Genomic DNA, 24,968 nt, shown 5'->3' with positions numbered 1-24,968 from the left:
GAAGACTTGCTATAAGAAGCTAATTCATGAACTCTTCAAACCTGCAAAATTTTGTTACAGTGAGGCCTAGAATATCAAATAATTATTATGCGCATTGAAGCTTGAGAGGCAGTGCTTAGCTAAGTGACTCTCAGCACAGTCTTCCAGTAGGATCACATGTACAATTTGAAGAGTAATCACTTGTGCCCTCCCCACAGACCCCGTCTGTTGTTCTGGGTGGAAACATTTCTGATTTTTAAATTAAGTTCCTTGCATATTACAGCGAGGCCAAGGTCAAGCGTGAGGCATTCCAGATACTTTCATGAGAGGTGAGTTCAATCTTTGTTCCAGGAGGTCACAGGGCCTACTCTGCTTGGTTTTGGTAGGGGCAGGTCAGTGTAGCCCATTATTTTTATTGCAGGAACAGGAACTGTTGGAATGCCTTCCTTTTTCCGCGGAGCTATAGAATACTTTAGAGAACATTACTGTGTTGAAAGTTATTTTGTCAGATAATCCCAGTCAGTCACATGTCAGAACTAGTTCTCTTAACTCATTTCACCTGTAGTCAAATTAAGACCTCTGTCACTTGATACATATATATTTTCAGGAACTCTTAACATTCAGGGATGTGGCCATAGAATTCTCTCCAGAAGAGTGGAAATGCCTGGATCCTGCACAGCAGAATTTATATAGAGATGTGATGTTGGAGAACTACAGAAACCTGGTCTCCCTGGGTGAGGATAACTTCAATACATAATTCCTAATACTCCCTCAGAGTTTGATTTTCTATTTTTGTAGAATGTCTCTTGGGAGCTTCTGCTTTGTGTGAATTAATTTCAGTTTCTTTCTTTAAGAAACTATTGGGAGTTTTCTGGTGTAAAAAAGAATATTGTTAAGAAGTTTTATCTTTATGTAAACCTTCTCTTTTCTTGAGCTAATTTGTGTCCTCCATTCTAGGTTAGTGGTAATTCTTGAAATTCAATGACATAAAATATTGTTTCCCACATCTTAAAATACAGTTTGCACTGCTTATTTTGATTCAGTAGTACTTGGTAGTGGAACTTAGAACCCACAGATTTAAAATACTTAAATATTTTAAAGGAAACAATTTTTGGATTATCTAAGATCTTCCATAATTTCTCTTTTCTGCTTAGTATAGTATTAGGTAGGTAATTGGAGAATCCCTAACAGTAGTCATGTTAATTTTTAAAACTAAAACAGGTGTTGCTATCTCTAACCCAGACCTGGTCACCTTTCTGGAGCAAAGAAAGGAGCCCTACAATGTGAAGATACATGAGACAGTAGCCAAACACCCAGGTAGGTGACAGTGAATGAAGGAGAGGACATAGGCCAGGGGAACAAGGTCAAGAAGGAAGCCAGGCCTTCAAATGTAGTTTGGGAAACTCTGCTCCAATGTAAATAATTTCTGAAAAGGCTGCATTTTTTTCTCATATTCACGAATAGGGACATCTTTTGTCCCACGCTGTTAAATCTTCTAAGAATTCTCTTTTTTCTTTAGTGATCTCCCTTCAAGTTTACAGGGAGAGCCAATGTCTGCTTTATTGTTTATAAGGGGCTGCATGATCTGACTGCTGTTCCATTGCTTTTGGAAACATAGAAATATGTGTATATTGAGCTCTATGTCAATGTATTTTTTTCAAATATTCTTTTTGTATCGTGTCTACAATGTGTAAGGTGAGTAGTGGACATACTGGAATTTGGTTCAGAAATCCCAGGAACACCAGAGAGAGATGTTGTATCTTTTCTGCTTAGTGATTTTTAATCCTATAGAGGTTGCAAATATAATTCTACAAAAATTCTTACTCAGCAGTTTTATCAGAATAAGCATTTTCCTAAATATGAAAAAAATGTAATGTTACTTCAGAATGTTATTGTTTTAGTATAAACTGAGATTTGTGGTTTAAACTCTGTATGTGCAAATTTTCAAATTATAATATAGTTTAAAGCACAGGTTTCCAATATTTTGGCTTCCTTGGGCCACATTGGAAGAATTGTCTTGAGCCAGACATAAAATACATTAATACTAATGATAGCTGATGAACTTAAAGAAAAAGGTTGGTGAATAATTTTTGTGATATCCACCACCTTAGATAAGCAAAAAAGCCCTCTCATTCAAAGGTTTGGCCCCCACTGGATTAAAATATTTACTCACCTTCTAGATTTCTTAAATGTACTATGACATTAACCAGCTTAGAACATTGCTAATATTAAGCATTCAATCGTTACCTTATTTCTTAGTAACGGTTATAATTTTGTCTTATTTAGTAGGAAGCCTGAGATTCTGTCATTGAGATGTATCTGTCTATCTATAGCTATATAAAAATATGTTTCTCTCACATATACCTAAATAAGTTATATATGTGTATAGTAAATTTTTTTTTTTTTTTTTTTTTAGGCGGAGTCTGGCTCTCTTGCCCAGGCTGGAGTGCAGTGGCCAGATCTCAGCTCAATGCAAGCTCCGCCTCCTGGGTTCACGTCATTCTCCTGCCTCAGCCTCCTGAGTAGCTGGGACTACAGGCGCCCGCCACCTCACCCGGCTAGTTTTTTGTATTTTTTAGTAGAGATGGGGTTTCACTGTGTTAGCCAGGATGGTCTCGATCTCCTGACCTCGTGATCCGCCCGTCTCGGCCTCCCAAAGTGCTGGGATTACAGGCTTGAGCCACCGTGTATAGTAAATTCTTAACATTGTTGATAGATTCTTGGAAACTAAGTGAAGCAACGTATCATTTTAGAAAGCGAATCTTAGGGCTGGTGCGTTGGCTCACGCCTGTAATCCCAGCACTTTGGGAGGCTGAGGCAGGTGGATCATGAGGGTAGGAATTCAAGACCAGCCTGGCCAACATGGCAAAACCCCATCTCTACTAAAAATAAAAAAAGTTAGCTGGGCATGGTGAGGGGGCGCCTGTAATCCAGCTACTTGAGAGGCTGGGGCCGGAGAATCACTTGAACCTGGGAGGCAGTGGTTGCATTGAGCCGAGATCACGCCATTGCACTCCAGTCTAGATGACATGAGCAGAACTCTGTCTCAAACAAACAAATTTTACCAGAGTTTAATTGATAAAAACAAGAGTTATGTTTGGTATATAGCAACATTGCTTCATTTATAGTTGCCGTTTTCAAGAACCTGTTTTTTACATTAAGTGAGAACTTACTGTACATCTGTGTATGTGTGATATGGATTTTTCTGGTAAAAATAGTATAACTGTATTTAATGTTTACAATGTAATGATATGCACATATTTTGTAATAATTTGATATGCATATATTTTATTGTAAAATATAGTCAGGTTGATCAGCACATCTATTACCTACATAGATAACCATTTTTTTTTTTTTTTTGGTAATAAAAACACTTAAGGCCTACTGTTGTAGCAAATTGTAAGTATACATTATAGTATTACTAACTATAAACACAATGCTATTTTGCTAATCTAATACTATTGTACATTAGATTTCTCAGACTTATTCAACTTATAACTAAAAATTTGTACTCTTTGAACAACATCTCATTATGGTCCCACCCCTAGGCACCAACAACCACCATTCTACTTTCTGCTTTTATGAGTTTACATTTTTAGATTCCCCATCTAAGTGAGAAGCAGCAGCAGTTTCTTTGTCTGTCTGTGTTTGGCTGATTTAATTTAGCATGATGTCCTCCAGATCTATCCATGTTGTAAATGGCTAGATTTCCTTTTCTTTTATGGCTGAATAGTATTCTACTGTATGTGTGTATATATATATGTGTGTGTGTGTATATACACCCCCCCCCCATATTTTGGCTATTGTAAATATGCTACAATGAACACGGGGCTGAAGATACTTCTTCAAGGTGCTAATTTCCTTTGGTAGTATACCCAGAAGTGGTATTGCTGGATTATATGATATTTCCATTTTTACTTTTTACTGTTTGTTTGTTTGTTTTTTTTTTGAGTTGGAGTCTTGCTCTGTTGCCCAGGCTGGAGTGCAGTGGGGTGATCTTGGCTTACTGCAACCTCTGCCTCCTGGGTTCACGCCGTTCTCCTGCCTCAGCCTCCCAAGTAGCTGGGGCTACAGGCGCCCACCACCACGCCCAGCTAATTTTTTTTTTTTGTAGAGACGGGGTTTCACCATGTTAGCCAGGACGGTCTCGATCTTCTGACCTCGTGATCCGCCCATCTCAGCCTCCCGAAGTGCTGGGATTACAGATGTGAGCCACTGTGCCCGTCCTTTGTGCTGTTTTTTATGATGACGTTATCAATTTATATCTCACCAACAGCATATAGCACTTACCTTGTATGTATGTCTTCTTTGGGGGAAAAAATCTAACCTTTTGCCTATTTTTGAATGGCTTATCATCATCATTATTGTTTTGCTTTGAATTGTAAAAATTTCTTATACATTTTGGATATGGATATTAACTTTTTTTTAAAGACGGAGTTTTGCTCTTGTTTCCCAGGCTGGAGTGCAGTGGTGCGATCTCAGCTCACTGCACCCTCCGCCTCCTGGGATCAAGTGATTTTTCTGCCTCAGCCTCCCAGATAGCTGAGATTACAGGCATGCCCCACAATGCCTGGCTAATTTTGTATTTTTAATAGAGATGGGGTTTCTTCATGTTGGTCAGGCTGGTCTCAAACTCCTGACCTCAGGTGATCTGCCTGCCTTGGCCTCCCAAATTTTTTATCAGATATATCGCTTGCAAATATTTATATCCTGTAGGGTTTTTAGAAATTTTGTTTTCTTTTTCTTTACTGTGCAGAAGCAGTTTACTTTGATACGGTCCCACTTGTGTTTTCTTTTGTTGCTGTGCTTTTGACAGCATATCAAAAAAGTTATTGCCAAGGCCAGTATCAACAGGGCTTTTCCATATATGTTCTTCAGGAGTTCTAAGGTTTTTTATCTTACATTTAAATGTTTCATTTTGAGTTAATTTTGGGATATGGTGTAAGAAAATGATCTACTTTTATTCTTTTGCTTGTGGATATCCAGTTTTTCTGGCACCATGTATTGACAAGACTATAATTTCTGCATCGTATATTCTTGCTTCCCTTGCCAAAATTAGTTGACCTTGTATGCATGGATTTGTTTCTGGGCTGTCTATTCTGTTCCCTTGGTTTTTATATCTGTATTTATGCACATACCATACTCTTTTGCTTACTATAAGCTTTAAATAAAGTTTAAAATTAGAAGGTATGATGACCCTAGCTTTGTTCTTTCTCAAGATGGCTCAGGTTATTTACAGTTGTTTAAGGTTACACTTAAATTTTACAATTGTGTTTACTATTACTGTGAAAAAGGCCACTAAAATTTGGTAGGGATCCATTTGAATCTACAAATCACTTTCGATAATATACTTTGACAGTATCTGTTATCCTAATGGAATATGTTTTTATTTATTTGTGTCTGCTTCAGTTTTGTCATTATTGTATTTAGTGTCTAAATTTATTGTTATAAACTAGATTTTATATCTTGTATTTAGTGTATAAATTTTTTCATTGGTTAAATTTATTTTGAATTAATTTCTTTTTATAGTATTGCAAATTGAATTTTTTCTTTTTTTTGGAAATTTTGTTCCTTTATGGACATGAAACAAATATTTGTATGTTGGGCCAGGTATATTGTTCATTTTTGTAATTCCAGCACTTACAGAGGCCAAGGCATGTGGATCACTTGAGCACTGGAGTTTGAGATGAGCCTGGGCCTTGTAGTAAGACCCTGCCTCATAAACACAAACCAAAAAACTCCACAAATATTTGTATGTTGATTATGTATCCTTGTACCTTCATGAATGCCTTTATTCAGTTTTTGTTATTCTAGTCTAGGATTTCATGTATATGCATGATTATATTATCTACAAACAGTAACATTTTTACTTCTTTTGAAAGCAGGAGAGCCTTGTTCCCCTTTTCCTTGCCTAATTGTTCTGATACAAACTTTTGGTAATATGTTAAGATAGAAGCTGTGGTCCTGGAAGCATGCTTGTAGATCTGGGCCTCAGCTGTGGTCCCTGAAGCAACCCTGTGTCTGTATATTTTAAGGATTTAATAATGATTTACAGTTTCTATGATCTATTTTTTTTGGCAGGTAAACATCTCCTTTTGTTGGGTCCCCAGGATGATGAGATTATCTCTGGGTTTGCAGAGAAGGGTTGTAGCTGGGTCACAAGGGTGATGCTGGGTCTGTTGTGCGTTCTGCTTTTGATGGTTGTGTTGCCAGAGATTTGGACAGTTATGGATTCTTTCTGGGCCCTGGAAAGATTAGATTTCCTTGAGGACATTAATCTATATGGCAGGCAGAAGGCTAGGGTTTTGAAGTTTGTCTGCATATTATGGCCCAAATACCAGGTGTATGAATGGGTTTGGCTTTTGCTGACTACCTGGGAACAGTTTTTACAGGTCTCTCTGTGGGCCTCTGAGTGTGTACGAATGGCCACAGACTGTGACTACATATGGCTACAACTGAGTCACAGGGCTGCTTCAGGGACCACAGCTGAGACCAGGATCTGCAGGCCTGCCTCCAGGGCCGTGGCTGGCTGTGTCTTCCTGCAGGTCTCTTGATGGGAAGGACCACTTCTGGACTATAGCTGAGACTGAATTTGAGAGAGGTTACAGAACTGCTTTGGAATCTTCAGTAAGACCAAGCTCCGTGCATCATTTCCTTGTCTGTAGCCATGTCTATGGGCTCTTGAGTTGGCCACCTGGTGAGGGCCTGCTTTTTCCTAATAAACCCCCTTGATCTTTGACTCCACTGGGGTTTCACAACCCTAACTACAGGCAAGCAATTTGCTACTTACGTTTTCTAGGAGTTTACTACATAAAATATCTTATATAAGTGGAACCTCATAAACTGTCACTTCGTTAGTGTTTTATTTCACTTAAAATAATGGCTTTAAGATTTATCCATATTGTAGTATCTGACAAGATATTTTCATTTGTGTGTAAATAATTTTTTATTGTATGTGTAAACCACATCTTTTTAAATTATTCAGCTGTTGAAGGATGTTTGAGTTTTTTCATGTTTTGGCTTTTGTAAATAATGTGGTTTGGATCTGTATCCCCATTCAAATCTCACATCAAGTTGTAAGCCCTAATATAGGTGGGGCCTGATGGGAGGTGATTGGATTATAGGGTTGGCTTCTCATGAATCGTTTAGCACCATCCACTTTGGTACTGTCTTTGCCATAGTGAATGATTACTCCTGAGATATCATTTTCTTTTTATTTTTGATAGCTTATCCATTGCAGTTCAATCTAAAAGTGAAATTTCTACAGAAACATGAACTATTTTAACAAAGAAAAAAATCCCTCATTCAAACTTCTTTGTAGTGGTAATGGCTTTGCAGCATTTAGAAAACTATGCTATCAACAAGCTTTGCTTTATGAACTGAGATGCACAGAATCTAGAAAGCAGATGAAAATGAATTATTTCTTCAGCATTTTAGTAAATTCTGGTAATCAAAGCAAATATGGCACATAACAACTCAAGCATAAATCAAGATGGAGAGCCTGCAAAGTTTGATTTCTTAAATTTTCCAAAAAGCTATCATTGCAACATGTAGGATTTCTGCCCTATTTTAACCTTACCAGTTTCAAAGGAAAGTAAAGGGAGTAGATTACATGTAGACAGCATGTGTGCAAGTGCACACACATGCAGGGTGGCAGGTAGAGTGTCTAATTCCTTCTTCCCACTACACAAGTCTCACTTCACAGAAATCATGAGGTAAAGGAAAACCAATGAAGAATTCTGCAGTTTTCTTTTAATAACTAAAGAGATCTCATTTTCTAAAAGCACCTTCTTCCACACTCTCTCTTGCTTCTGCTCCTACTGTGTGAGATGACTCACTCTTGTTTTGCTTCCTACCATGATTGGAAGCTTTTTGGGGCCTCCTGAGAAACAGAAGCTGCTATGCCTCCTGTACAGCCTGCAGATCCATGAGCCAATTAAACTTCTTTTTAAAAACAAGTTTTCCAGTGTCAGGTATTTATAGCAATACGAGGATAAACTAATACAGTGAATATTGTTGCAATAATATGGATGTACAAATATTTCTTTCAGATATACTTTGGATATTTTGAATAGGTGCTCAGGAGTAGAATTACTGGCTCATATAATAACTTCATTTTTAGTTTTTGGAGGAACCTCCATACATTTTTTTCAGGTGGTTGCATCACTTTTTCCCCACCAGCAGTGCACAAGTGTTTCAGTTTCCCTACATTAATTACAACATTTTTTTTTGCTTGATATTGGCCATCCTAATTAATGAACAATAATAGCCTATTGTGTTTTTGCCTTACATTATTCTAAAAATTAGAAATTTTCTCAATAATTGTTATATGTATTTAATCTTTGGAGGAACATTTTAATCTGTTGTCTATTTGTTAATCATGTTACTTATTCTTTGCTGATTTTTTGGAATTGTTTATTCTGAAATGTTAACTTTTGTCAAATACATAATTTTTAATTTTTTGCTTTTGTGCTTCTTACATGGGACTCTTACAAGTGTTTATGTTAATGTGTGGAGATAAATTTAATATAGTCTCATTTTTCTGTGGTTTTAAATTTGTTGCTCATGTGTTTGATGTTATAGGTAAGTTATTCCTGTATTTTCTTCTAAAAATTGTAGAGTTATAATTCTTGCATTTCAATATTTAACTCACTAAAGAGTTTTTGTACATGGTTCAGGGGAAGGATCTAACCTCAATTTTTTTCATGTGGATACAGAGTATTCCAACACCATTTATTGAAGAGACTGTCTTTTTCTTATTGTATGGTTATAGCAACCTTGTTGAGGATCATTTGAGCATATACATGATGGTTTGTTTTTGACTCATGTCTGTAATTCCAGCACTTTGGAAGGCCGAGGTGGGCAGATCATGAGGTCAGATCGAGACCATCCTGGCTAACACGGTGAAACCCTGTCTCTACTGAAAATACAAAAAAATTAGCCGTGTGTGGTGGCAGATGTCTGTAGTCCCAGCTACTCAGGAGGCTGAGGCAGGAGAATGGCGTGAACCCGGGAGGCGGAGCTTGCAGTGAGCCAAGATTTCACCACTGCACTCCAGCCTGGGGTGACAGAGGGAGACTCTGTCTTAAAAAATATATATATATAGTTTTCAAAAAGTATTTGTGTTTTCATCAGGATTACATTGAATTTGAATATCACTGGGTAGTGTTGTCATTTAACAATATTAAGTCTCCTGACATAAAGAAGAGTATGTTCAAGAGTGTGTTGGCCAGGCATGGTGGCTCACACCTGTAATCCTAGCACTTTGGGAGGCTGAGGCGGGTGGATCACCAGAGGTCAGGAGTTCGAGACTACCCCGGACAACATGGCGAAACCCCGTCTCTACTACAAATACAAAAATTAGCTGGACGTGTTGGCACACGCCTCTAATCCCAGCCACTCAGGAGGCTGAGGCAGGAGAATCACCTCAACCTGCGGGGTGGAGGTTGCAGTGAGCCAAGATCACTCCATTGCATTCCAGCCTGGGCAACGAGCAAAAGTCCATCTCAAAAAAAAAAAAAATGTTTCATATATTTTTGGATTTGGCAATTTTGCTTCTGCTTTTGATTTCTAGTTTTTGTTTTGCTTTGTTTTGTTTTGAGACAGAGTCTTGTTCTGTCGCCCAGGCTGGAGTGCAGTGGCAGCATCTTGGCTGGGAGTAGCTGGGACTACAGGCATCTGCCGCCACACCTGGCTAATTTTTTGTATTTTTAGTAGAAGCAGGGTTTCACCGTGTTAGCCGGGATGGTCTTGATCTCCTGACCTGGTGATTCACCCGCCTTGGCCTCCCAAAGTGCTGGGATTACAGGCGTGAGCCACCGAGCCCTGCCGATTTCTAGTTTTATTCCATGTGGTCTGAAAGGATGTATTGTATAATTCAATCTTTAATGCATACCAGGCTTAATACCTTGATGACAAATAATCTGTACAACAAACCTTCATGACCCAAGTTTACCTGTATAACAAACCTGCACATGTACCCCCATCCTAAAATAAAGTTAAAAAAAAAAGTTGTTTTGCATTCTAGCAGGTTGTCCATTAAACAACTACTCATTTTCTTCTCCACTTAACCCCTGTCACAGTTTAGTCTGTTTCTAAGCGTTTAACTACTTTAGATATCTTACATAAGTGGAATTACATAGTACTTGTCTTCTTGTTCCTGGCTTCCTCCACATAAATAAAGTCTTAAAAATGTATCCTTATTGTGGATATAGAAAAACTTCTGCTTTTAAGAAGCTGAATAATAATTATTTGTATATTCAAAATTGTCATTTATTAAGAAAAGTTTTTTTTTTTTTTTTTTTGTAGATAATACTACAACGAATATGGATGTGTAAGTTACTCTTCCTTTGATAATACACGCAAGGGATTATTTACATGCTCTATTCTGTTCACTGGCATTGTCTTTTTTGAATCTAGTTATAAACTATTTCAATAACTATAGCTTCATAATAAGTTTTTAAAGTCATGATGTATGATGCTTCTGATGTGTCTCTTTTTGACAATTGTTGAGCACTTCTGGTCTCTTTAATTCTGATACAATTTTAGGATTGCTTCTTTGTAATTTAAAGTATACCACCTTCAGCAGTCTTTGTCAGGGGAGACAAAACTCATCTTCACACAGAGGAAGAAGCATAGAATTGGGAGTTCCTCCTGGTTGCACCATGCCTAAGCAATATGGTGAAATCCCATCTCTACCAAAAAATAGAAAAACATTAGCCGGGCATGGTGGCATGAACCTGTAGTTCCAGCTACTTGGAGGCTGAGGCAGGAGGATCACCTGAACCCTGGCAGGTCAAGTCTGGCATGAGCTGAGATTGTGCCACTGTACTCTATCCTGGGTGACAAAGTGAGACATTGTCTCAAAAATACATAACGATATCACAGCAGCCTTAGTTGGAGGGAGACTGTGGGTCTGTTGGAGAATGGAGAGTTTAAAATTTTGCACAGAAGCTGTCACACTGTGAATCGTCTTGTAATTCTAGGTATCCTCCAGGGGTGAGAGGGGACTGAGGACTCAAAGGGAAGGAGTTCTCACCCCTTTTGCTATAAAGTGATTTCTGCACATTTACACACATGCACACTAGGCAATGATGTGGCCACACTTCTCTCATGACAAAGCTTCATTCTCAAAAATTGTGCTGAGAGCACCTCTGCTTCTAGAGTTTTCCAATAATAGGAAACATAAGTAAGTGCCCAGAAGACTCGGGTTCTTTCTGCCTCTCAGATCTTGAATCTGCACCAGTAACCTGTTTCCTCCAGTAGCCTAGGCTTCTGGATCACCTGACCATCTGATCTCCCTGCACGCACACATTTATAAGTCAGAGCTGCCCTGCCGGATCCAGTATCTATAGCAGTAACCAGTCCTTTCTCCAACTGTGCACTGACCCTCACTCATGGGTTCTTGATAACATCTTTTCTTATTCTGCATTTTTTCCCTCACAAACACTCTTTCCTGTGAACACAGTATGCCCCAGGTCACTCTACAGGTGCCTAAATCCAGGCCCTGTTGGAAATCAGATGTCCGTGAGTTCAAGGCAAAATTGTTGGATGTGGTTATTGCAAATATAAATGTAAAACAGAAAAACAGACTTAATCCTCCAGCTGGAAAAAAGGAAACGTATTTACTCCTTCCTTTTCTTAAAATATTTGACTTATAAAACTTTTATATGTAAATTATTTCTCTGCCTTTTATCTTTTTTGATGTTTTTTGTTTGTTTCTTCTTCTTCTTCTTTTTTTTTTTTTTTTTTTTTGAGACAGAGTCTCACTCTGTGACCCAGGCTGGAGTGCAGTGGTACGATCTTGGCTCACCACAACCTCTGCCTCCTGGGTTCAAGCGATTCTTCTGCCTCAGCCTCCTGAGTAGCTGGGATTACAGGTGCCCACCACAACGCCCGGTGAATTTTTGTATTTTTAGTAGAGACAAGGTTTCACCCTGTTGGCCAGGCAGGTCTCGATTGCCTGATCTTGTGATCCGCCCACCTCAGCCTCCCAAAGAGCTGGGATTACAGGCATGAGCCACTGTGCCCAGCCTTTGTTGTCTTCTATGTCTCTAATTTGTTTCTATTCTATTTTTTATTATTTTCTTTATTATCCTGACATTGAGATTATTCTTTTTCAAGTTATTTAAGAATTAAAGTTACAGTGTTTGAGATCTTGTTTCATATAAAAATATATTACTATAAAATTCTTTCTTAGAATTGCTGTTTTTACATTCTTTTGATATGTCCTGTTTCTATTTTCATTTGTTTCAAGATACTTTTTGATTTTTCTTTTCTTTTTCTTCTTTGACCCATCGGTTGTTCAGAAACATGTTGTCTAATATATACATATTTGTAAGATTTTCAATGTTCACTCTGCTATTGGTTTCTCATTTATAAAACTGTAGTTTTAAAAACTTGATATGCTTTCAAGCTGGGCTTGGTGGCTCACACCTGTAATCCCAGCACTTTGGGAGGCTGAGGTGGGTGGATCACGAGGTTAGGAGATCAAGACCAGCCTGGCTAACAAGGTGAAACCCTGTCTCTACTAAAAATACCAAAAAATTAGCCAGGTGTGGTGGCGGGTGCCTGTAGTCCCAGGTACTCAGGAGGCTAAGGCAGGAGAATGGCGTGAACCTGGGAGGTGGAGCTTCCAGTGAGTCGAGATCTTGCCACTGCACTCCAGCCTGGGCAACAGAGCAAGACTCTGTCTCAAAAAAACTAAAAAAACACAAATAACTTGATATGATTTCAGTCTCTGAAAAAATAAAAAGACTTGTATGTCTTTGTTGTGGGCCAGATTTATGATGTATCCTAGAGAATGTTCCATTTGTGTTTGAGAAGAATATAAATTATTCTTTTGGATGAAATGTTCTATATATGTCCTTTTGGTGCAGTTGTTTTATAGTGCTATGCAAGTAATTGTTTTCTTACTAACTTTCTGTGTGAATGATGTATTAAGTAGGGCAATATAGTCCCCTCATACTATGTTTTTCTGTTTCTCCAGTTCTTTTAATATATGTTTATATATTTATGTGCTTCAATATTGGGTACATATATATTTTTAATTGTTACATTCTTCTGACAGATTAGCCTCTTATGACTATATCATGAAGTTTTTTTTGTGGCAGTTGTTTTTAGAAGTCTATTTTGTCTGATGTAAATATAGCCTCTCCTACACTGTTTTAGTTATTACTGGCATGGAATTTTTTTTCATCCTTGAACAACTAACCTATGTATTTCCTTACATCTAAAATAAGTCGCTTGTGCGCAGCATGTTGTTGATTTTTTAAATCTACTCAGACATTTCATAAGTGTTTTAGTTTATTTTTTGCATTAATAACAGAATATCCTACAATCGGTAATTTATAAAGAATAGAAGTTTACTTAGCTCACAATCTCGGATGCTGAGAAGTCCAAGAGCATATCATTCCCATCTGATGACAATCATATTTCCACATCACAACATGACCAAAGTGTTGAGTCTGATGGAAGGTGTACACCAGAACTCACTTTTATGATAGACCCACTCATGATGACTAACCCACTCGTGGAATAATGATACTGATCCTCTCATGACCTTATAACTTCTTAAAGGCCTCACTTATTAATTTTCTCACAATGGCAGTTACATTTTAACATGAATTTTGGAGGGGAAACTCAAACCATAGCAGTGTGATTTTATTGGATAACTAAATTTTTTTATATTTAAAGGAATTACTGATTGATAAGAACTTATTACTATCATTTTGTTCATTGTTTTCTGACCATTTAGTAGTTTCTGTTTTTCAGTTCTTTCATGCTAACCTTCCTTGTATGGTATTGAGTTTGTTTCGTTTTTCTTGTTATATGCTTTGGTTTCTTTTGTGTGTGTATCTTCAACTTTTTTTTTTTTCATAATTTCCAAGAGACATAAAATATCTCATAGTTTAAAAAGTCTAGCTTAAGGCAACAATCTAACTTCTTCTTTACCCACATAGGATCTTACTTTGCTTCTCAGGATGTTGTGCAGCGGTGGAGTCACAGCTCAGTGCAGCCTCGAACTCCCCAATATCAAACAATTTTCCCATCTCAGCCTCCCGAGTAGCTGGGATTACAAGCACATGCCACCATGTCCAGCTAATTTTTTTGGTATTTTTTGTAGAGACAGGGTTTTGCCATGTTGCTCAGGTTGGTCTTGAATTTCTGGGCTCAACAAATCTACCTGCCTTGGCCTCCCAAAGTGCTAGGTTTACAGGCATGCATTATCAGGCCCAACTACTTATTTTTTCAAAAAGAATAAATAGCTTTCTGAAATCTTTATTTTATTTTATTCAGGTATTTATTTTAGAGACAGGGTCCTGCTATATTGACCAGGCTGGTTTTGAACTCCTGGCCTCAAGCAAAAGTTAACTTCTAGGTATAAAAATAGTAAACAGTTTACTACCTTTAACACACTGTTTATGTCACCCTTTACATCTTTTTATATTATATATCATTAACATATTATTGAAGCTCTATGCTTTATTCACTTTGTGTGTGTGTGTTTTTTAATTCTAATTAGGAACTTTCTTTTTTTTTTTTTTGAGACGGAGTCTCGCTCTGTCGCCCAGGCTGGAGTGCAGTGGCCGGATCTCGGCTCACTACAAGCTCCGTCTCCCGGGTTTACGCCATTCTCCTGCCTCAGCCTCCCGAGTAGCTGGGACTACAGGCGCCCGCCACCTCGCCCGGCTAGTTTTTTGTATTTTTTAGTAGAGACGGGGTTTCACCGTGTTAGCCAGGACGGTCTTGATCTCCTGACCTCGTGATCCGCCCGTCTCGGCCTCCCAAGGTGCTGGGATTACAGGCTTGAGCCACCGCGCCCGGCCACAGGAACTTTCAAATGACTTTTAAGTTTGCTGATTTTTTCCCCCCTATAACCGAGTCTCCTGTTAAAGCTTTCTGTTACATATTTTAGTTCCACTATTGTGTAGTGCAGCTCCAGCATATCTTCTTGGTTATTTTTTAATGGTTTTCTTTATTATAATTGGTTTTCTCCATGCATTGTTGCAAAAAATTTAGTAATCTGTGTACTTTTGCATCTTATCGAGATTTTTAAAGAAAATTATTTTAAATTCTCTGCTGGCCATTATTTAGTTCTGTGTTTTATTGTTAGTGGTTCCTGGAGCATTTTTAGTTTCCTTTCATGCTGTTATGTTTGCCTGATCCTTCATAATTTGTGAAGCCTTGTTTTGATGTTCTTGCATCTGAAGGAGTAAATACCTGTTTCAGTCATTATAGACTAGTTTGAGGAGGTAAATATCTTCTCTTATTGGATTTCTGGGCTGATGAGATTTCCACTGAGATTGCAATAAAGTGCTTTGGAATCCAGTCACATAACTACTACTGGGTTTGCAGTGAAATTCCTGCTTGCACACCTGTCATCAGGGCATCAGACAGTTCTGGATTCTGTTTTTTGAGTAGACTGAACTTTCTTCAAGATGTTGATCAATATGACTGGCACTAAGGGAAAAAACCCTCCAGTTATATCTGCAGATTAAGGTGCTGATACAATCAATGTGAGCAGGTGTGGCTCCTGCTGTGTCGCCCTTGCGAGGTGTTTGGAAATGCTCTGAGTCGATGGACAGGTTCCTAGATGAGCATTACTGACCCTTGACCACATCTGAGAGGGTGGGAAACTGATTCATAGGGCTGCTTCAGGATACATAACTGAGACCAAAGTCTTCAGGTCTGTTTCTGGGTTCATGGCATTTCTCCCTCTGGATTTCTAGGTGGGTAGGACGTCTTCCAGACTCTAGATGACAGACACCAGAGCTTGGTTATAGGACTGCTTCACGATTCACAGTGGGAATGAAGTCAGCCAGCATGCCTAAAGGAGCACATATACGTGTGCTTTTTGGCAGGTCCCAGGTTAGGAAAAACTTCTGGACTTGGTTGCGTGGACTTGGAGCCAGGTTATAGTGCCACGTGAAGACCCACTGTCAAATAAATACTGGCAAGCCTACATCCAGGGGCACAGATGGATGTTTCTCTCTGTGGGTGTCTGGGCAGGATTTCTTCCACACCATGACTGACATGTGCAAAGGGTGGATTTGGGGCTAATTCACAGATCACAGATAAAACCAGCTTCTAAAGGCCTTTCACCTGAGGCATAGGTGTCTTGGTTTAGGTGTCTTCACAGATGGTGCTAGGGGCAGGAACAAAACCAAATGGTCTACAGCTAAGTCTACAATGAAAATTGGACATATTTTTTCTGTAGCTGGGACCGTGATGGGCAAGCATGCCACTCAAGCAAGGGCATGCCTTTTCAATACAGCCCTTGACATGGATTCCAAAGCTCCTATAAATTTCCTTTTTCAGGACATAACTGCTGCTGCTTTTTTTCTTTTTTCTTTTGGCAAAATTTTTTACTATTGTTGCCCAGGCTGGAGTACAATGGCGCCATCTTAGCTCACTGCAACCTCTGCCTCCTGGGTTCAAACAATTCTCCTGCCTCAGCCTCCCGAGTAGGTGGGATTACAGGCATGTGCTACCACACCGACTAATTTTTTTGTTTTGTATTTTTAGTAGAGATGGTCAGGCTGGTCTTGAACTCCTGACCTCATGATCCACCTGCCTCAGCCTTCCAAAGTGCTGGGATTACAGGTGTGAGCCACTGCGACCATCCATTTTTTTTTTTAAACTGCTGTACATTGCATGTCAAAGATTCAAAATGCTGGATCTTCATAAGTACATAGTCACAGTTGAAAACTGTAGTTGTTTAAAGGATTGTTTTTATGCTATATTATATTCTGTATTTTATAGGTCAGAATTTTTTATTCTTCAAACTATTTTACTGGGGAGTCTTTTTTCATGTAGGTTCTCCTCAATTATTTCCTTTTTTTGTTTTTAATCTTCATATTTCTATAGTAATTTTCAACTCCGTACCTTTTATGACCATGTGGTGGTTAATTCAAATAAAAATCATTGGGTTTCACTTGGAGCAATTTAAAATATATGTATAATTCAGACATTTCTATAGCCTATAAAAGTTATCTATGTGGTGTTTGCCTGTGTAAATAATGCTTCTACCTGGTTTATAAATTTTTTTTTTTGGTGGTCATCACTGTTTTCTTTTATAGGTGAGTAGTCAAGGAAACAGTAAAAAAATTACCACCTATTTATTGTTTGATTATATGTTATTCTGTGAGAGAAACACTTTTTATTTGAAGGTGATTTTTCAAAAATATAACCTTTTTAGGTAGATATAAATATTTAGTTGTGATTAAAAACATAACATTGCTTAAAGGTTTTCAAGTGTACAGTCTAGTGGAGTTAAGTACATTTACATTATTTCGAAATGGATCTCTAGATTAATTTTATCAAAGTAAAGTTTAATACCCTATAGACAATAAACTGCCATTTTTTTCTCTTCAGCTCCTGATGAACACCATTTTACTATTTCTATAATTTTGACTGATTTTTATATTCTTATTGGTGTAATTATATAATGTTGTTTTTTGTTTTTTGAGATGGAATCTCGCTCTGTTGCCCAGGCTTGAGTGCAGTGGGGTGATCTCGGCTCACTGAAAGCTCCACCTCCTGGGTTCATGCCATTCTCCTGCCTCAGCCTCCCTAGTAGCTGGGACTACCGGCACCTGCCACCATCCCCTGCTAATTTTTTTTTTTTTTTTTTTTGTATCTTTAGTAGAGACAGGGTTTCACCATGTTAGCCAGGATGGTCTCGATCTTCTGACCTCGTGATCCGCCCTCCTCGGCCTCCCAAAATGCTGGGATTACAGGCGTGAGCCTCTGTGCCAGGCCCCCATGTCTGGTTTTTTTCACTATCTCATTTTACTTCAGATAATGTTCTTAGGCTTTGTTTTTGTAAGATTGTCCTGTGTGGGAAATGCGTGAGGGGAGAAGAAAAGACACACACACAGTACCTTTAAGGGTAAACAGCCTTTATCCCATGTAAATGGCAATGAAGATATATAAGCAAATGATATAATAAACAAATTGCAATGGGAAGGGGAGAAGAAAAAGGAGATACATATATTTACATTCACCAGACTATGGAGGATTCACCACTAGACCAGGAAGCAATAGCCTGGGCTCCAGAGTCAGGCACCATACTCAGACTATGGAAGATTCACCACCAGACCAGGAAGCAACAGCTTGGGCTCCAGAGTTCGCCACCCATCCGTGCACAGATGGAGAGAGGTCTCATTTGCTTCAGTGTGGTCTGGGACCCTAGCTCTTTTTGTAATGAGTTGTTTGGCACGAGGCCCAGTCAGGGCCCTTTATGACTGGACTCAAGGAACACAAAAAGGTCAATTTGTTTTTGCGATGTCTGTTGTTTTTCAATAACTAACACAAAGGAATAGATTGAAGTAGAAATTTCTTTGAAACAGTGCTAGATGAACATCTCAAGGGGCTCACATAACCCATTCTGGGATTTGGTGACCATTGTTTATGTCATGTTCAGTTGAGTTCAAATTTAATATTTAACTTTTCCTCCACAAAGATGTGTCAGAATATCTGTTTTAAAATAAATATTGTATGTATATGTCACATTTAAAACTGATATTGATCTCTAAAGGGACATTTGTGTTGCTTCCAGGAATTGTCTTCTATAAATAATAATTACCATGCATGTGTAAATATGTATTTGAAGTCCTGCCTTGAATATTTTTGGAATATTTTGGATACAGTGATGTGGTACCAGGTGTATGTCTATATTGTTTTTAAGTTGTATACTTATTTTGTTTGTGTGTAACAATGGTGGTTTTACCCTGCTTATGTGAGTAGTCATTGAAATTCTCCTAATTTTACCCTCTATTTATTTGTAAATCTATATTTGTGTGTGTGTGAGAAACATTTTTGTGATTTGAAGATAATTTCCAAAACTCATACCTCTATCTCTTTTAGATGTTTTTGTTTTCAAAAATGTATAACATTTAAAATTTTATATATTTTTAAATATTCATCTTAGTCACATTTTATTAACAGTTTTATGCACTATATTTTTAGAATGTTTATCTTGCAAAGCTAACACTCAATATATCTTAACTATGTACCTTTTCTATTTTCTCGCCCTTTATACAAACAATTCTATTTTTTATTTTTAAAGTCCAACTGCTTTAGATATCTTATGTAAGTTGATTCAATTTGTCTCTTCGTGACTTTTTGTTGTATAATGTCATCAAGATTTATCTTTATTGTACTTGTTTGAATATTTTTTGCTTTTTACAAACTGAGTAATATTATTTTAATAATTGAAATTATATTTATCAATTTAGTGAGAAATCTGCATTGCTTTTATTTGCTTTCAGGAACAATACTGCAATAATTATGAGTGTCTAAATTACTCTTCATGTGACCATGTGTGAGAGTTCATATTTTTTGCCAGATTTTATTTAGTTGATCTAGCTGTTCAGCTTTATACCCATCCTAAATTGTTTTAATTCTTTAGATTTGCATGTGTTTTGAACTCAGGAGCTGTGAAGCCTCTGAGATTGCTTCTGTTTTTGAAGATTGTTGGGTACTTCACTGTTTCTTAATTCCATATAATATGGGGGTTGCTGTTTCTATTACTATAAGAATTTAATTACAAATTTGCCAGGGATTGCATTTAATCTGTAGATTATATTGAGCAGTCTAGACCTCATTATTTCTTTCTTTCTTTTTTTTTTTTTTTTTGAGACGGAGTCTCGCTCTGTCGCCCAGGCTGGAGTGCAGTGGCCGGATCTCAGCTCACTGCAAGCTCCACCTCCTGGGTTTACGCCATTCTCCTGCCTCAGCCTCCCTAGTAGCTGGGACTACAGGTGCCCGCCACCTCGCCCAGCTAGTTTTTTGTATTTTTTCAGTAGAGATGGGGTTTCACCGCCTTAGCCAGGATGGTCTCGATCTCCTGACCTCGTGATCCGCCCGTCTTGACCTCCCAAAGTGCTGGGATTATAGGCTTGAGCCACCGTGCCTGGCGACCTCATTATTTCAAACTTTGAACAAGAGCATGCTTAAGTGTGTGTTGTTTAAATTCTATAAATATGTAAATTGTTTACTTTTCTTTATTTCTACTCTCATTCCAGTTTGGTTATTAAAAGTAATCTGTAAAATTTCAATTTTAAAAACTGTAAGACTTTTTTTGTGCCCTGACATGCAGTCTATCAAGGAGAATATTCTATGAGCTATTCAGAAGGGTGTGTATTTAGTTGTTGCTGAGCTGTGTTCTCTACAGTTCTGTTAGGCATAATTGTTTGATACTGCTTTCAAGTCTCCTGTTTCCTTATGAATATTTTATCTCATTCCATTATTCCTTACAGAAACTGGGATATTTAAATATCCTACTATAATTATATTGCTCTCTTTGTCTTGCTTTAATTCTGTCAGTATTGACTTTGTATATTTGGAACTCAATGTGGGAGAGACACACACACATATTAACATGTGTACACATATTTGTCGTTAGTTCCCAGTAAATGAGCCTTTTTATTATTTTATTATTGTTTAATGTCCTTCTTTCTTAGGACTTTTTAAAGTATATTTTATGAAATAGGACAGTTTTGACTTAAGATGTACTTTGTATTACATAATTTGGACCTCTTATTTGGTTGTTTGCATGAAATATCTTTTCGTTTTGCCTTTTTCAGTCTTTTTAAAATCATTACATCTCAAGTGACTCCTGTAGAAAAGCAAGTTGGATCTTGTGTTTTAATTTTGGCAATCAATCCCCTTATTTGGTGTATGTATTTTGAATGGAAACTTTTTTTCATAAATATTTGAATAATTTGCTGAAATAGACTTACTTGTCTTATTGTTTTACTGGATTATTTTATTTTTGTCCATTAATTTCTTTTTCTGTCTTCCTTAGTGTCTTTTTTATTTTTGTATTGATACACCTTTACTTCTTATTTTTTGGTGTATCTATACAGATACTTTTTTTCTGGTATCTTGAGAATTACATAAAATTTCTTTAAGTTAAAATAATATATTTTAAACTGGTAAAAACTTAAGTTGAATTTGAAAATTCTTCTTCATTATATCTGCCCTGAACTTCATTATTGATGTCAGTAATCATATTGTTGTTATATATTATTAACAGATTATGATGAACAGTTTGATCATTTTTATGCTTTCGGCTTTACAATTTTAGAGATTACAATGTTTTCTGTAATATGATAGTGGTACAGAACTTTGTGTATGTGCGTATCTTTTTCAGAAAGTTATGTATTTTCATATGATTATGTTTGGTTTTCTTGCATTATGTTATTTTCACGGGAAGATACTTCCTTGAGCATTGTTTTGGTAAGACATGTTTACTTTTTCAGCATTTGGTTATCTTGAAAGGTCTTTATTCTTCATTTTTAGGACAGTTTTGCTGGTTATATGAAGACCACAGTTATAAATAACACATCACTTTTATTTTGCAGCTCCTAAGATGCCCGTTTTGAGTTTGATTTTTGAAACTTTGCTTATGTATGTGCTTTGCTGTAAATCTGTGTGTAACCTAGTTGAAGTTTGTTGAGCTTCTTCCTTTTCTACATGCTTTTTTTAACTTGAAAATTTCTAAGTCTTTATTTTGCATTTTTCACCTTCATGATTTGTTTTTTGTGTTTTTAACATTTACATTGATGTTCTCATTTTTCTGATTACATTTTGTTGTATGTTTCCATTTAGTTTATTCAGCATTATTCAGGTTACATTTTAAAAATTTGTACATCTTTGTTTTTATGTTGTTTTCTGAAAAATTTTAAATTGTTTAATTAGACCATGTTCTAATATTTTGTATACATTATAATATTTGCTTGTTATTTGGACATTAACAAAAAGCTATCACAACCTTTATAATGTTGCTTTGTCCTGACATAGTCTGAAGCCAGTTGTCTTTGATACAGATTATGGGAACCTCTTATACATGTTGGAAGGATGTGTCTTGTCTAGAATTTTGTGTTTGTTTTTTAGTTAAAAGGGTTTGTTCATGTTTCCTCTGAAGAGTCTTTAATCACTTGCTCTGTTGTCTGTATTTAGCACTTCAGTCTGCTCTTGAAACATGTACATTTGGTCTTAGCAGACCCAAGCTTTCCTTCCAAAGTATATCACCATTTCTTTCAGCACTCTTTTGTTATTGGAGGCAGAAACCAGTTTTTGAAAGATCCCCAAAAGCCAGAAGTAAGGATACGTGTATTTTTCTTCTAAGTAAGAAGACAGGAGTTGACAGTTTACTTCTAATGGCACAGTGCTATATTGGGGAGGAGGAAGAACTGTGGTTGCTAAATGTAACAAACCTTCCTTCCTGTTCTATGTGGCTCTTCCCATTGTGCTTACCTGAGGCATTGCATGTAACTCATTTGTAGATTTCACTAAAAGGCATTTTGATCAGTATATGTTTGTTACATGTGTATGTCTGTGAAGAAATATGGCCTGTGGTATTTTGTTATGCCATCTTACTAATGTACTTTGTATAAGTTTACATATTAGATTTTTAAAGTATATTCATATGAATCTAGTAAGCAGGATAGTTTGTTTTTATTTCTTTCAGCTATGTGTTCTCATTTCACCCAAGACTTTTTGCCAGTGCAGGAGATAGAAGATTCATTCCACAAACTTATATTGAGAAGATATGAGAAATGTGGACATGAGAATTTACAATTAAGAAAAGGCTGTAAAAAGAAGGTACAGAAAGCAGGTTATAATGAATTTAGTCAATGCTTGTCAACTACCCAGAGCAAAATATTTCAGTGTAATGCACATGTCATAGTGTTTAGTAAATTTTCAAATTCAAACCAACATAAGACAAGACATACTGGAGAGAAACACTTTAAAGAATGTGGCAAGTCATCTCAGAAGTTCTCAGACCTAACTCAGCATAAAGGAATTCATGCTGGAGAGAAACCCTACACATGTGAAGAATGTGGCAAAGACTTTAAATGGTATTTAGTCTTTAATGAATATAAGGTAATTCATACTGGAGAGAAACCCTTCATATGTGAACAGTGTGGCAACATCTTTACCACATTCTCAAACTTTGCTAAACGTAAAGTTCACACTGAAGAGAAATCTTTCAAATATGAAGAATGTGGCAAAGCCTTTAATAGGTCCTCAACCCTTACTAAGCATAAGAGAATTCATGCTGAAGAGAAACCCTTCACATGTGAAGAATGTGGCAAAATCATTACCTCATCCTCAAATGTTGCCAAACATAAGAAAATTCATACCAGAGAGAAACTCTACAAATGTCAGGAATGTGGCAAAGCCTTTAATAGGTCCACAACCCTTACTAAACATAAGAGAATTCATACTGGAGAGAAACCCTACACATGTGAAGAATGTGGCAAAGCCTTTAGTAGGTCCTCAGTTCTGAATGAACATAAGAGAATTCATACTGGAGAGAAGCCCTACAAATGTGAACAATGTGGCAAAGCCTTTAGACAATCTGCAACCCTTAATAAGCATAACAGAATTCATACTGGAGAGAAACCCTACCCATGTGAAGAATGTGGAAAAGCCTTTAGTCGGTTCACTACCCTGAATGAACATAAGAGAATTCATACTGGAGAGAAGCCCCACAAATGTGAAGAGTGTGGCAAAGCCTTTATATGGTCCACAGACCTGAATAAACATAAAATAATTCATACTGGAGAGAAACCTTACAAATGTGAAGAGTGTGGCAAAGCCTTTGGATGGTCCGCATACCTGAGTAAACATAAGAAAATTCATACTGGAGAGAAACCTTATAAATGTGAAGAGTGTGGCAAAGCCTTTATATGTTCCAGAGCCCTGAATAAACATAAGACAATTCATACTGGCGATAAACCTTACAAATGTGAAGAGTGTGGCAAAGCCTTTGGATGGTCCACATACCTGAGTAAACATAAGAAAATTCATACTGGACAGAAACTTTATAAATGCGAAGAGTGTGGCAAAGCCTTTAGACGTTCTAGAGTCCTGAATAAACGTAAGATAGTTCATACTGGAGATAAAACCCCCAAATGTAAAGGATGTGGTAAAGCCTTTAAGCGGCCCTTATATCTTAATCAACATAATAAAATTTTTACTGGAGAGAAACTCTAGAAATATGAAGAATGTGGCAAAGCCTTTGAATGATCCACAAACCTGAATGAACATAAGAACATTTATACTGGAAATAAACTCTACAAATGTGAAGAATGTGGCAAAGCTTTTGGATGGTCCACAATCCTGAATGAAAATAAGAGAATTCATACTGGAGAAAAACCCTACAAATGTAAAGAATGTGGGAAAACCTTCAAACAGTCCTCATACCTGAATCAACATAAGAAAATTCATGCTGGAGAGCAACCCTACAAATGTGAAGAATGTGGCAAAGCTTTTGGATGGTCCACAACCCTGAATGAACATAAGAAAATTCATATGGGAGACAAACCCTACAAATGCAAAGAATGTGGGAAAGCCTATAAACAGCCCTTACCCATGAATAACCATGAGAAAATTCATAATGGAGAGAACCCCTACAAATGTAAGGAATGTGGCAAAGTCATTACGTCATCATCAAACTCTGCTAAACATAAGAGATTTCATACTGGCGAGAAACCATATAAATATCTAGAATGTCATAAAACCTTTAATAGCTTCACAACCCTAATTAAACATAGGACGATTCATACTGGAGAGAAACCCTACACATGTGAAGAATGTGGCAAAGCCTTTAGACAGTCCGGAAACCTTTATGTACACAGGAGAATTCATACTAGAGATAAAATCATACAAATGTAAAGGATGTGGAAAAGCCTTTATGCTGTACTCCAGCATTCTTAAACATAAGAGAACTCGTACCGGAGGAATGTCTTACCAATATGAAAAATGTGGCAGTCTTTAAATGCTCCTCAATCCTTTCTAATCATAAGATAATTCATAACGGAGAGAAACTCTACAAATATGAAAAATGTGGGAAAGCTTTTAACCATACCTCTCTGTTCTAAACATAAGATAAATGACATTGGTGAGAAGCCATATGAAAATTTAAAATGTGGCAAAGACTTCAAATTCTTTTTTTTTTTTGAGATGGAGTC

At 37.1% G+C, this 24,968-nt stretch overlaps 1 protein-coding gene across 1 annotated transcript in view; it reads left to right on the top strand.

Moving 5' to 3' along the window:
- The window catches only part of ZNF721 (zinc finger protein 721), a 207,671-nt gene extending 182,999 nt beyond the window's left edge, over positions 1-24,672 (top strand). Inside the window, 2 exon segments of the mRNA XM_025384587.1 lie at positions 22,745-23,836; positions 24,086-24,672. Of these exon segments, the coding sequence (XP_025240372.1) occupies positions 22,745-23,836; positions 24,086-24,672 (1,679 nt within the window).
- The last annotated feature ends 296 nt before the right edge of the window (positions 24,673-24,968 follow it).

This window comes from Theropithecus gelada, chromosome 5 (genome assembly GCF_003255815.1).
Source record: "Theropithecus gelada isolate Dixy chromosome 5, Tgel_1.0, whole genome shotgun sequence".
NCBI classification, from domain to species: Eukaryota; Metazoa; Chordata; class Mammalia; order Primates; family Cercopithecidae; genus Theropithecus; species Theropithecus gelada.
The sequence above is the reverse complement of the archived record's forward strand: the minus strand, read 5'-3'. Positions and strand labels throughout refer to the sequence as shown.